This window comes from Felis catus, chromosome B3 (genome assembly GCF_018350175.1).
Source record: "Felis catus isolate Fca126 chromosome B3, F.catus_Fca126_mat1.0, whole genome shotgun sequence".
Classification (NCBI taxonomy): domain Eukaryota; kingdom Metazoa; phylum Chordata; class Mammalia; order Carnivora; family Felidae; genus Felis; species Felis catus.
The window spans coordinates 31,874,528-31,887,956 of record NC_058373.1 but is presented as its reverse complement, the minus strand read 5'-3'; the positions used below and the strand labels follow the sequence as shown (position 1 = coordinate 31,887,956).

The following is a 13,429-nucleotide window of genomic DNA, read 5'->3' as shown; positions in this document are numbered from 1 at the left end:
CTCCTCTCTCTCTCCCTTTTCTATTCCCCTTTCCTGCTCTTTGTTTCGTTTCCCTCTCTGCCTCCCTGTCTCTACATCTGATTGTGAAGTTTGTCTCTCCTCCTGAAGGTTTGAGGCGGCACCCTCCCTTGGCCTTGTCGTGAGCTAGCCTGGCACTGCCCCTGCCAGCTCCTGCCTCTCCCTCCCCGCTTACCTGCCCTATCTGCCTCCAGGGCCGGGGGGAGGACTGGCGCTGGTCTCCGAACCCCCAGAGTCTGTAGGACCCCCAAGGAGGCCGGCTCAGGAGTTTGAGTCCTCAGAGCCAGTAGAACAGTCGAGCGACTAGGCGCATGGAAGGGCAAAGGTCGTCGGTGCTGTCCCTGAGGCAGCAAGAGAGACTAGAACACTCTCCTTCCTGCCACCTCAGGAGGTTTATCCTTTCTGAGCCAAGGCTGGCAGAGAGGAGCTGTCACGTGAGCCCAGGGGTCACGGGCGCAGCCCCAGCTCCCGCTCAGCAGAAGGCCAGAGCTAGAGGGCTGTAGGGATGACCAAGATTCTCCTGCCAGCGCTCCGCACCAGAGCTGGAGTGGGAGGCCAGGAGGGGAAGGACACACACAGCCTGATGGAGGTGTGGGGACCGGATCAGACGCACCACTCAGAGGGGAGAGTGTCACGGTAGCCAGGCCCCAGCCCTGACCCCCCACAATCGGTGGAGGGAAGAGACCAGACTTCTAATTTTGCCTCTACCAGCTACTGAGTGACCACAAGAGAAGCTCTATCCCGCTCTGGGCCTGTTTTCCTATCTGTGCCAGGGAGGGAGGCTGGCTGCCATGCTTCACTTTACCAGCGTGAGTCTATGATCCTGTCACCCCGCGGCTTCTGGCGCCGTGGGCTTGAAAGGAGTGGGGTGTGGAGACTGTTCCACTCAGAGGGTTTGGGGGAGAGACCGCGGGAGGGAGGCTGGGTGCTGAAGTCCCGGGGTGGAGCAGTGATGACCATGTGACCATACTGGCCTGGGAATCAGGAGGCCTGAGGTCCAGCTCCACCCCTCCACTCCCTTACCTGACCTCTCTGAGCCTCTGTTTCCCCATCTGTAGAAGGGGATAACTGTGCCAGCACTATTGGGAAGATCCGGGAACTCACAGATGTTCCCACTGGGAGGATTCGGCTCTGAGCAGAGACCAGGAGTCGGGGGGGCGGGGGGCTGGAGGTGGCTCCTTGGGGATAGAGGTGGGGGTCTGAGGGCCCACAGGAGCCATGGGGGGTGTCAACAAGGGAGGATGAAAGGAGCCATTGTGGGAAGCAGGAAGGGGCCCTCTGAGGTGGGCTAATTACAGGCCCAGCTCTTCCAGACAAAGCCGGTGGCGTCTGAGTGGCCATTCTTCCGGGGAAGAAAGAAGACTGGAGGGTTCCATTAAGGCCTCTCATGCTGGGCCGAGGAGGGCAGTTTGGAAGTCAGCACTGCTGCCTCTCTCCTCCTCACCCACACCCTGCCCCTTCCTGACTCCTGTGGGAGCCAGGCCTCTGCCTGCTGTTTAAATCTTTTGAAAACCACAGAAGGCTGAATCAGGGAGACAGCTGGGAAGAGGAGAGAATCCTGGGAAGGGAGCAGGGATCTGGTCATGGTCTGCTACCCTGGGCTCAATTTTTCTATCCATAAAATGGGAGTGCTATCCAGCCCTGACCTGCTAAAATTCAGAGGTTTCCAGACTTTGTGGAACTGAGGCCAGGCCCAGAGAAGCCTGACCATTAGGACCCACTGTGTCCTGCCCTGCCACTTACCCCCCTGCCCTCCCTCCTGGGCACCAGCCTGCAGTGAGGCACCAGAATGCATCTCTGAGTCCAAGTGTGAGTCAAAAGCCCAAAATGGTCTTCACTTCTCACAAATGGGATCCAGATGAAGTAGCCAAAAGAACCACTTCGTATGATTTTCTGTACAAGCAAAAGCTGGGTCGGGTTTGTCCATCGATTCATTTATCCTTTCATTCATTTGTTCATTCATTCATTCATTCATTCATTCATTCATTCATTCATGCTTTAATGGTCCCCCAGGTACCTATCCCTTGCTCAGCCCTGGCCTGGACACACAGACATGATCCCTGAAGAAATGCTCAGTCGAGTATGGCAAAGTCACCACTTGAGCCAGAAGAGGAAGGTGCAGAGTGGGGCAGAGGAGGGAATCACTGACCCGGCTCCAGAGGAAGAGGCTTTTAGCTGGTCCGCAGGACACCCAGGGTGACACCAGGTGTGGCTGGGCAATTGGGGTGGAGGAAACAGCGCCAGCAAAGGCAGGCAGGGGAGTCAGGGCAGGCCTGGCCTGGGGCAAAAGTGAGCCTTCCCAAGACCTTCTGCTAAGTGAAATAAACCAGGCACAAAAGGACAAACACTGTGTGATTCCCCTTCTGTGAGGTGCCTGGAGCAGCCACATTCATAGACACAGAAAGTAGAATGGTGGTTGCCAGGAGCTGGAGGGAGGGAGGAATGGGGAGTTGTTTCATGGGTGTAGAGTTTCAGTTTTATAAGATGAGAAGAATTCTGGAGTTCGGTTGCACCATAATGTGAATGTACTTAACACTACTAAACTGCACACTTAGAAATGGTTAAGATGGTAAACTTTATGTATATTTGACCACAATTTTAAAAGGTAACTATACACATGCACACACACACACACACACACACACACACACACACAGCCTTCCCCAGGGACTGAGTTAGGGAGGGGAGGCCAGAAAGGGGAGAGGTCAAGGGCCCTCAAACCATGCTGAGACCAATATGGCCAACTGGACTAGGAGTATGCATGGGGCCTGCTTGCATGGGCGTGCACAGAGGTTGCCCCCAGGGCAGAAGGGAGTGACTCCCATCTTGTAATGTCTCTTGGGGTCACTTCAAACATGTAAGGGAAGAGAGCTGCTTCCATTGAATCACTGAATCTCCAAGACCTTAGACTGAGCAGGGGCAAGTCATGGCCTCTGGACCCAGGCTGGTGGGTCAGGCCCAGCTATGCAGGCAAAGGTTCCCGGGTGGCCGAGGCCACCCACCCTCTTCCCTAAATGGCCTTTCCCGATACAACTTACAGAGTCTCAGGCCACCACAGCTGTGGGAAGACTTACCACCCAACTCACACTTATGGTACGGACGGGGCCACTGACACCCAGAGAGGGAAAGGGATCTGCTCAAGTTCATGTGCAAATCAGGTGACTGGAACTCTGGTCTTCTAGACCCTCTTTGACTCAGTTTCTCCTTGGGGGACCTGAAGAAACGGATTTTTAATCATTGCAGAGGAGGCATACCACATACATTGGGACCCTTAGTGGGGCTGGCCAATACCATCTGGTTATCTCCTACTTTATGAAAATAATGCGTTCCAATCGAGGTGAATTCAAATGAACTCTTAAATGAAATCTATGCTACCCGTAAATGTGCTTTTTGGACTCAGAACTGTAGAACTGTACTTCTCCGGTGTTGGGATACAGCAGCCCCTGATAGTATGAATTTCAATCTTTGAGCCAGTCCCAGGACATGTTAGTAGGGGAGAGTGTAGGTATAGACACAGATCTCAGCTCAGCTTCTTACTGCTGTGTAATCTGAGATTCTCTCAGCCTCAGACTCTTCATTTGTAAAATGGGAATGATTATATCTACGTCATGGAGCCACGTAGAGTGCCTGCTGCTCAGTGAAGAGTAGCATGGATGATGATGATGATGATGATGATGATGATGATGATACTGGAGGCGAAGATGGAGGGATGGTGGGGATGGTGATGACAGCAGAGATGGTCATGGTGGTGGTGGTGACGGTAGAGAGACGGTTCTTACCGAGGAGTGTTCAGAATTTCCCTTTTCTTCTCGGGTATCGGCATCGGGAAGGATGGGTTCCAGCTTGACAACTCTTTGGTGTGAGAAGCTTTGGGGTGTCTGTAAAGTGAAGCTGTGCCCCATATCGTGAGTTTTGATTGTGAAGGTAAATTGCTTCCGGAAGCAGGTGCCAAGGCCATGCTCCCAGAGAACAAATGCTGTCCCTTTTCCTTTGAGACCCTCTCACCCACCCAACTCAACAACTCCTGGGAATGAATAGGCATGTGGAGACAGGTTCTCTGGACAATGGGAACTCCTGATTACCCCCTACCCACGCCAGGACTCCTCATCCCTGACCCTGCGCTAATTTTTCCATAGAACTTATCTTCTAGCCTATGTTATAATTTACTGATTTTCCATATTTAGTGTCTATTTTTATACCACCCTCCCAGTGGGGTCCCAGCCTCCCTCCCCGACTAGAAGAGAAGCTTCAGGAGGGTAGAAACCTTCATTTGGTTCACTGCTGTATTCCAAATGTCTAAAATAATGCCTGGCACACATTAGATGCTCAATAAATATTTGTTGAATGACCAAATGCTAAAAGGGTGGGATCAATGGCAGCCTTTGTTCCCCAGGACAGGCCCAGCTTCCTGGCTTGTTACCTGGTTTCTCCTCAAACAAACAGAGAGGGGTGAGGTATAGCCCAGCTAGCCCGGCGTACAGGCTTTGATACGGGGCCCAGGTTGGGGCTGTGGGAGTGAGGGGGCAGTGCTCAGCTTGGGGGTTAGTCCCTGGCAAGACCATGGCCTTCAGGGGGCCTGAACCCTGGGTTCCTGCATCCCTGCAATACCAGAGGCTGAAGGCCGAGGAGAAGGAGCTGGATCTGGAGTTCGAAGTCTTGAGTGTGGGGTTTAATGAGGAGGGCAGATATGCCCTGCGGCTTACAGCTGAGAACCCCCTGCAGGCCGGCTCTGGGGCTGGGGTACTGTTGCAGGTAAATGATGGGGACCCCCTCCCTACCTGCTCTGCTGTCACCGATGTCATTGAGCAGCAGGATCCTGGCCAGAACCTCGCCCTTACCGGGAACAAGTTTGTCTTTACTTTGCCCAAAGGTATGAAGTAAGGGTAGTGGCTGGGGGGGAGAGAAGGACCCTGTAACTCCTGCCTCAGCCCCTATCAGGGACCCCAGGGAGCCTCAGGGAAACTGGGAGGGGCAGGGTCAGAACTCTAGACTGGATCCCAAAGCTCAGCCTGCGTGATCTTGGGCAAATGCTGGCCCTCAGTGAGCCCTTGACTCCTTCCGTGTGACATGGGGACATGGATGTTGAACACAGGGTTTTGGGTGAGGAAGAAATGAAAGGACACATGAGGAGTGGCTTTGTAAATTTACAAGAGCTGAGTGCACAGCAGGTTTGGGCACAATCCTGCCAGATGTCATACTGAGTAACGTTAAATCCCAGTGCCCTGAGTCCCCAGGCTGAGCACCACTGGACTGTGGGCATTGGGGTGGACAGGGAGGTGGAGACCCGGTCTGGCCTTCAGGAAGCTTCCAGACTAGGTAGAGAGGCAGGAATCTCAAGCAGAGAATAGTTAAGTGATCTGGAAGGAGAAGATCCACACCTAGACTGTGAGGCCATCTAGGCAGGCTACCTAGAGGAGGAGAGATGTGAGGGAATGTGGAAACCAAGTCCGAGGCCTTCAGGTGGCCAAAGATCAAGGACAGATTGCACTGTTCCCTCCACGTGGCCTTATACAGGACCAGGTACCCGAGTAAGAGCCGTCCCATCCCCACATCGGTAAAGTGAGGGGCCCTAGAGGTGTCAACCGCAGGGAAATCTTAGCCAAGCCTCTTAGCTTCCAGCCAGAGGGCAGTCCCCCCAGGTTTCCTGAGGGCCCTGACAGTCATCTCCACCCCCCGGGGGAGGCAGGGAGACCCCAGACACCGTCCCTGAGCCCATGTGTCCCCCACCCCACAACCCCCACTTTACCCCGCCCGCCAGGGTTCTGCAAGAACGACTGGCAGCACGACGCGCAGCTGCGCGTCGAGGCGCTGCGACTGGGCGGGGCCTCGGGACACCCCGCCCAGCGAGTGGGCGAGGCCATCTTCCCGGTCTTCCCGCGCCCGGACCAGCCCCGCATGAACCTGTGGGCGCGGGAGCACGAGGACCTGTACCGCTACTGCGGCAGCCTGGCCCTGCTGCGCGCCAGCGCGGACCCCACGGCCCGCCACTGCGGGGGCCTGACCTACAGCGTGGCCTTCCGCGAGCACCGGGCCCCTCAGCCTCCAGCCCCAAACTGCCCTCCCGGGGCCGGCCAGCCAGGACCCGTGTCATCATGCCCAGAGCCCCAGCTGCCCAGGCTGCAGGTGGGTGTTCCCTGGGACCCCGCTCAGCTTCTGGCATCACTGCTTCCCCAGTGAGAAGACCCAGAGCCTCTGATAAGCGTGGATGTCCCCAAATCCTGAACTGAGCAACAGAACTTCCCAAGGTGGCCTCATTCAGTTCTGGGGAATGTGCAGTCTGAGAATGGAGGCAGGTCACCCCCAGTCTGAAGGGGATGACAGAAAAATAGAGCAAAGCCCACACAGAGCAGGGACACCACGGGGTGGGATGTCTTTTGCCCAGTGGGTAAGTGTCCCTGAGACCCTTCATTCCGCAAACTCAATCTCACGCGCGTTGTCACCAGGTTTTGAGACATGCCCGAAGTGACCAGGAGACAGAAGTCTGTGTGTGTCCCCCTTCAAGCACCTCCAGCTCCCACCACGGCCAGGAGGGACTCCGCCCTGAACGAGGATTCTGGCAGCCTCGGACCCAAGTAAGAGAGTCTGCTGGTCCTTGTACAAGCTGAAGGAGGGTTTCCCAGTATGGTCGTGTTTGGCAGCTGGGCAGTGTGTCTGGTGGGCCTCAAAGCCAATGTAGGTGGAAGCTGGCAGCCCATATCATGGGTGGAGAAACTGAGGATCATCCCCGAGGATGCTTGAGTCCATTTAATACCAACAACATTTCCTGGGGAACTTAGTGCACAGCCGTGCACGGAATCCAAAGCTAGGTCAGTCCCGGAGCTCATGGTGCCACCCAGCTTAAAAGACGGTGGGCACAGTGTGGGCATCATACAGTCCTGGAAGCCATGTGCTGGAAGGGGCCCTCTGGTGAGGGAGGGTGCAGGTCAGATTTTGGAGCCTCACAAAGGCTCCTCAGAAGAGATGTTATTGGAGACGAGTCTCTCGTTTATTTGTTCATCACTCACTTACCCATTCATTCAACCATCAAACGTTGGTTAGGCGCTGACCCTGTCAGACCCTGCGCTAGGTGGGTGAGATTTCAGGATGTCAATTCTGGGCTTTGGGGAAGGTATTCCAGGTGGAGAGACTAGGATAAGCTGCCTGAGGAGAAGGAAAGGGTTTCAGTGGCAACAGGAGACTGAGCTAAGCCTGGAGCTGAAGGTGGCTGGCTTTTCCTGCAGCCCCTCTCCCGGGCAGTGCATCGGCCTGGGGCTTTAGCAGAGCCCAGGTGGTGGGCTGATCAGGCTCGGGGAGGGCTGACGATGGCAGAAGAGCTAGGTGGCTATTCAATTCGGGAGGCAAAGGGGGAGACCGGTGGTGCGGGAGAAAGATACAATGTGACCTGCTGGCATGTGCCAGGAAGATTGAAAGGAACCCAGGGGCCAGTTTCTCTTGCCAGGTCTCAGCCCGTTATGTGGACCACTTTGGCCCCTGTTCAGCCATTCATTCACCAGTCTATTAACAAATACTTTTGACCGCCTATTGTATGCCCAGGGCTGTGTGCCGGGGAGGCTGAGGATGCCCTGGGTGCTTGTGAGGGAGTTGGAGCTCCCCCCCGTTTCTCGGTGACATTCCGCTCTCTCAGGCTGCAAGCAAGCTCCCTGACTTTGGGGCCCTGGCCCCTCTGTCCTAGTTTGTCACAGGACCGCATACACACACAGGAGCCTCAGAACTCAGGGAGAAGCAGTCCCCTGCTCTCTGTGACCGCTGAGAGGCGGGGCCTTGCAGACAGCTTGCAGGCTGCAGCCCTGAATGCATGTGATGGGGCGGCTGCTGCAGGGAAGGGGGGCCTGGGGGTGGCTGAGCCATCCTCGGCAGCTCTAATTTCTGTTATTTAATGCCATCATCTCCCTGCCATTCTCCCTCTTAAAGTGTCAGATGTCTGCTTCTACCAAGACAAGAAAATGGCTTTCAAGGGAGAGGAAAATAGCTTCCCTCCTGGGGGGTCAGCAATCACAACCCTGACGACAGGGTCAGGAAACTGGTAGGGAACAGATAATGCAGCGAGCACCTTTCTGGAACCGGGACTTAGAGGCTCCACACTGGGGCTGGGGCTGCATGCCTGTGGCCAGCTCCCTGGGGAAGTGCATGTGGCCTAGAGCCACGGGGACCCTCGAAACCATCCTCCCTCCCCTCTGTGCAGATGGAGAAAATGGAGCCCTAGAGGGAAGGACTTCACCCCGCTCTCCTTGGCTGTCAACTGAGGAAAAGGAGAAAGACATCTGAAAGTGGGGGTAGGGTGAGATGGTGAGAAGAGACCATGATCCAGAAGGTTGGAGAAAGGAAACTGCATTCATTGCATGCAGTTCAGGGCCAGGAATGGATTTCTGGGCTTCGGACGCAAAGGGGTAGACTCAAGGTCACCTCCTCCAGGAGGCCTGTTCTGCATGGATTTTGTTCCTTCCAGACTATCTTCAGTCCTGTATGCCTCAGGCGTGTGAACCAATGAATCTATTCCATTTACAACTGTATTGTGAGTTCGTAAGTTGTTCAATTTGTGTGTCAGGGTTTTTTCTTTTTAATGTTTATTTATTGTTTTGAGAGACGGAGAGTGCAAGCAGGGGAGGGGCAGAGAGAGAGAGAGAGAGAGAGAGAGAGAGAGAGAGAGAGAGAATATCCCAAGCAGGCTCCGCACTGCCAGTGCAGAGCCTGATGCCAGACTCGAACTCATGCATGACTTGAGCCGAAATCAAGAGTCGATGCTTAACCAACTGGGCCACCCAGGCGTCCTGTGTGTCAGTTTTTAGACCAGAACTGATCATGTTCGTGGGACTCAAGTGTGGCGTCGTGGGCAGAGGGCAAGGGGGTTAGGAATGCAATGATAATGACTAGGCAGCAGGAGACAGGCCTCTGAGTGAGCTTCAGTGACTGACTTTGACTCTGACCCATTGTGTTCCACAGCCATGGCCCACAGGATACATAGCCCTAAAATGACACACCAGTGCTGGTCACAGCATGTCCCGAATCCCAGAGACTCCACGGGAACAATCAATCCCCCCACAGTAACATTACGCCGACAACGAACACCTTCCCTTCTCCAAGTCTCAGGTTTCCTCCTGTGTGTGTGTGTGCTGGGGGGTGGAGGTTGATGGTGATGAAGGGCAGATCCCCCATGGATGTTTCCAGCAGGTACAGTCAGACTCCAGGATGGAGATCACTCCGTCGGCCCCTGACCCACGGATGGGGGACTGGGGTGCACAGGCAGAGGCTACAGAGGGAAGTTTCCCGTGCGTGGGAGGGAGCCAGCTCCAGGTTTCCTGCCACCAGCTGTATGGGTGTTTAGTGGCTTCCTTTCTGGGCAGGGCTCCACCAGACCCATCCTGTCCCCTGACGTTACCTCCTTATCTTCCTGGCAGGTTTAAGGCCACATGGCTGTGCTACCCCAACACCCCCCCAGCTCTCCTTCCCCCAGAGTAAGAGGGAGTTTATCTGACTAGAATGAGGGTGGCCCGTCCAGTGCCGGGCAGAAAACATCCCTGGGGTGAGGGGAGCAGCAAGGTGCAGGCCACAGTCTGGCTGCTGCGCTGGCTGGGGTGACTCCGGCTCCATTCTTCCCTGGGGGGGTTGGAGGGCAAGGGGAGGACAACACAGCCTGGAGCCTGGAGCCACAGAGTTCTCAGGGGCCACATTCCTTCCGGCACCTCACTGGACCTCTCTGAGAGATCCTGAAGGTTTCAGGACGAATTCCCACAGGCAGAGCTGTTTAAGAGCAAAACCTTGGGCTGGAAATTCCCAGTGCTAAAATTTCTGGAAACATGAACTTGAAAATTCCTTGCTTGTAGCTGTGGGAGCCATCGTGGGGGCTCCCTCACTCTCTGAGCGAGCGATTAAGCGAGCATCCTCCCACTGGAGCGGGAGCTGGGGGAGGGGAGGGTGTCGGGGCTCCCTCCCCCACTCCAGCCCGGCATTTACCTCTTCCAAACAATCGCAGTTTTGTTTCATGGAAACGATTCCGTTCCCCAGGAGCCTTTTAAATGATGCTTTCAAGGGTCTTTTTTTCTTATTCTTTCCATTTAAAACACCTTTTTTTTTTTTTCTTTTTGCCCCGGAGGGAGAAAAAAAAAGAAGAAAAAGCTAATAAAGCAATCACCAAATGCTGAGCACCTGGCTCTAAGCCTGTGGCTTCTGACTGTGGCTTTGGCACCGACAGGCTGGGGGCTTTCATTAACAAGAAGTGGAGAGGAACGGAGCTGGCGGTGGCTGGTCCAGGGCATCCCCTCTGCCCTCTGTCCCTAAACTTCTGGCTCCGTCTCTCTCCCTTTGTTCCCTGCCTCCCGGTCCCTCTCCCCCATACCTTTCCCTTGTTCCCCACCCCCATCCCCTCCGGTCCCATTCCGGCCAGGCCAGCCAGAGCTCTGGCCCTGTGCACCGGGCCTTCCGCTTACTGCCTCCGGCCCGGTGCACCCCACGTCTTCCCTCTCCTCCCCTTTCACTCTTTTAAATTCATTGTGCCTTTTATTGCTCGCTATTGCATACTGTTTCTATTGCCCTGGAGACTGGAATGGTTCAAGCGGAGAAAGGCACACAATGTGGATTTCATTAACTTTACTGCCTGTTTCATCTTAGGGTGGGGGTGGGGAGCTGGCCCGGCTGGGGGAGCTGGGCACCTCTATGCTCACACGCCTTCACCACGGTGCCACACTTTTGGTGTCCCTGCCAGCTTGCCTCATCTAGAGAAGCCTCCCCTTCTGCCACTCCCTCCCACTCTCCTGTTGGAGGAGGATGCCCATGGCCCATTTCACAGGTGGGGAAACAGAGGCTCCAGAAGGCAGTGCTTGGGATGCTACTAAGAGGTGGGAGGTGGGAAAGGTGAGAACAGGTTAGACCCTGCCTGCTGGCCCCCTCCCAGGCTACTGTCCCCTAGTCCTTCAGAATAGGGACTCTACTGTCGCCCCTCCTCCTCCCTTCCTGAGCTCCAGCAAATACAGATGATTGGAGCAGGTCAGCGCCTCCTTGCAAATGAGGCAGTTTTATGGGCTTTAGAAAAACACTCCGATTGTTCCCTCAATTACCCTGAGCAGATTGAATATATTAATCTCTCTCTTAACTCGAGTGAGACTTGGCGGCTACCCCTCCCCCAGCCACCAGCACCCCTCTGGCAGCACGGCTGGAGTGACTCCCAGCCCCTGGCCTTCTTGGCCCTAAGCAGGTCAGCCTGGGTCCAGGCAGCACACTTTTGCTGCCTGCGCGCGCGCGCGCACACACACACACACACACACACACATGCGCGCGTGCACAGCTGACAGCTGCTTTACATTTCTCTATCAATTTTCATTGATTTCCTCCTTGGCCGCTATTTGGAAGAGCCTTTTCCTCAAGTAAACTTGATCATGGGGATAGTGGGGGTGGGGGGTGGGAGGGAGACTGCAGGCAGCTCCCTCTTCTGCTCCTGTGACAACAGCCTCCAGCTTAAACACACTCTGCCTCAGGCAGCTGAGCCCCCGTTAAAAGCTACCTGAGGTTTCCCTTTGTAGCTCGATTTTCTTTTATTTCAGAGGAACAAAGGCACTGTCAAGGCGTTCCAGGAGAGCGCTGTCACCCACGCAGGGAGGGATGCAGACCCATCACGGTATGGTGATGGAGGGCTGAGGTTGGCAGGAGAGTCAGGGCTGGCCCGTGCTGGCCCAGAGACAAGGACATGACCAGCCCCCTCAGGAAGAGAAAGGCCGTCAACTAAATGTACCAAATTGCCCTGCAGGCCACCTGATGTCCCCTCTTCCTCTTCAGTAGCAGTGAAAGATTTTCTCTCTCAGGGACCTCTGAAAGAGACCTCAGAGGTCCCTGGACATAGCAGATAAGAACCTGAACATGCATAAGTTGGGGGGGTCTCATATTTATGTCCTTGCCAAGCCTGTCCCTCAGTCCTGCCCTGCCTGATTTCCAGGTCACCTCTATATGCCTTTGAGGTGCTATCAGGATCAATGTCTGGAGCTCGGCAGGATGGGGTATACAATAGGTTTGGGATTCAGGCAGCTTACAATGAGAGGCAGGTATACTGGGGTCAGATGGACCTGGGTTCAGATCAGTATCTAGCATTTATTTAGTAGCTATGTGGCCTTGTGCAGATTACATAACTTCCCTCAGCCTCCATTTCCACATCTGTGAAATGGAGGAGAGCAATCCTTGTGTCCTCAACTGCTGGAAAGACACATGAACTAGCTTACGGTTGCCTCTGCCCTGCAGGAGGCGTTGAATAAATGCTTGGTGTTCTAGTAATGAGTTAAGATGTCTGTATTGGGCAAAACTGATAGGTCTGGGCCTCAGTTTCTGCATCTAGAAAATAGGGTTGCTTCCTTTTGCCTAGCCGGCCTCCCAGGGGAGGGGTGATGGGAACTTGTGAGCCCCACCCTCTGGGACCCCCAGGTTTTGGAGTGGAGAAGGCTGGCCCAGCCTGGGTGCTAGTCGAGGAAGAAGCTCCATTAGCAGATTGTTGTCACTGAGCGTGCCAGATGGCCCTGCTGCCCTTCCCCCCCATCTCCACCTTCCCCCACTCCAGCCAGGGGCTACTGCTGACTCACACCTTCTGGAGTCTGTGTGAGTGAGTGTGAGTGTGTGTGTGTGTGTGTGTGTGTGTGTGTGTGTGTGTGAGAGAGAGAGAGAGGGAGGGAGGGAGGGAGGGAGGGAGAGATGTGTCTGGTGAAAGGGATATGGGGCGGAAGGGGGGTGCCTGCTTCTGATGTCCTTCCAGCCAGCCCAGGGGAGGGAACCATGGTGGCCTTCTCATCTCCAGAAGTTACCTTCACAGTGAAAGAAGGAGGGGGGAGGGGCAGGAGGATCCAGTCATGTGACGTTTTATGGTTGTCTTCCTTTCTTCTCCTTCACTTATACCACTGGAAGGTGAATGTGCCCCCAGCAGACACTCCTGAGCACAGCCACCCTCCTGGGTGTGCGGGTACGCACAGAGCCACCACATCTCATCCTGGACAGGCAGGGACCCTCCCCATCACAAAGAGAGATTCACACCAACTCACTGATAGACACACGTGGGTCACACACCCTCCCACACGCAGATCTGTACCTCCTTGGGACCCTCCTGGCTTTATCTCTCTGTACAGAACACCCCCCACCCCTGCCCCAGTGCAGCCTCTACCAGAGGAGAAAGAGACTTGGGGACATGGCATGTGTGATGTATGAGGTGAAATTAAAACCCCATGTGAAGCCAATCTGTAAGAATTGATCTTTAATAAAACAGTGGATGGGGGAGGGCGGCAGGGAAGGAACACTGATGGGCATCCAGCCCTGACCTGGGCCTGTCGGGAGTCAACTGAGACATCCCAGCCTGGGCTTGGCCTGGTTCTGCAGAGGTCCTGGGCTCAGGAGCAGCGGAGGCTAACAGGGCCCCACCCCCCTCCCCCAAGAGATGGAGAATGAG

The 13,429-nt window shown here is 55.1% G+C and overlaps 2 protein-coding genes across 9 annotated transcripts in view; one reads left to right on the top strand and one right to left on the bottom strand.

Moving 5' to 3' along the window:
• Positions 1–414, bottom strand: part of STRA6 (signaling receptor and transporter of retinol STRA6) — a 29,828-nt gene extending 29,414 nt beyond the window's left edge. Inside the window, exon 1 of one of the 2 annotated variants that reach the window (XM_019832075.3) lies at positions 194–414. The gene's annotated coding sequence lies outside the window, so the exon portion shown is untranslated. The remainder of the gene's footprint in view (positions 1–193) is intronic. The other variant, XM_045059041.1, reaches the window with a different exon arrangement.
• A 14-nt stretch (positions 415–428) lies between these two features.
• The window catches only part of CCDC33 (coiled-coil domain containing 33), a 111,902-nt gene continuing 98,901 nt past the window's right edge, over positions 429–13,429 (top strand). For 2 of the 7 annotated variants that reach the window (XM_045059032.1, XM_045059030.1), the window contains exons 1-5: positions 448–827; positions 2,032–2,224; positions 3,059–4,888; positions 5,777–6,141; positions 6,462–6,590. In XM_045059032.1, the coding sequence (XP_044914967.1) occupies positions 4,579–4,888; positions 5,777–6,141; positions 6,462–6,590 (804 nt within the window). In that variant the 5' untranslated portion in view covers positions 448–827; positions 2,032–2,224; positions 3,059–4,578. Of the gene's footprint in view, positions 828–2,031; positions 2,225–3,058; positions 4,889–5,776; positions 6,142–6,461; positions 6,591–13,429 lie in introns of all 7 variants that reach the window. The other 5 variants (XM_045059029.1, XM_045059028.1, XM_045059031.1 and 2 more) reach the window with 5 other exon arrangements.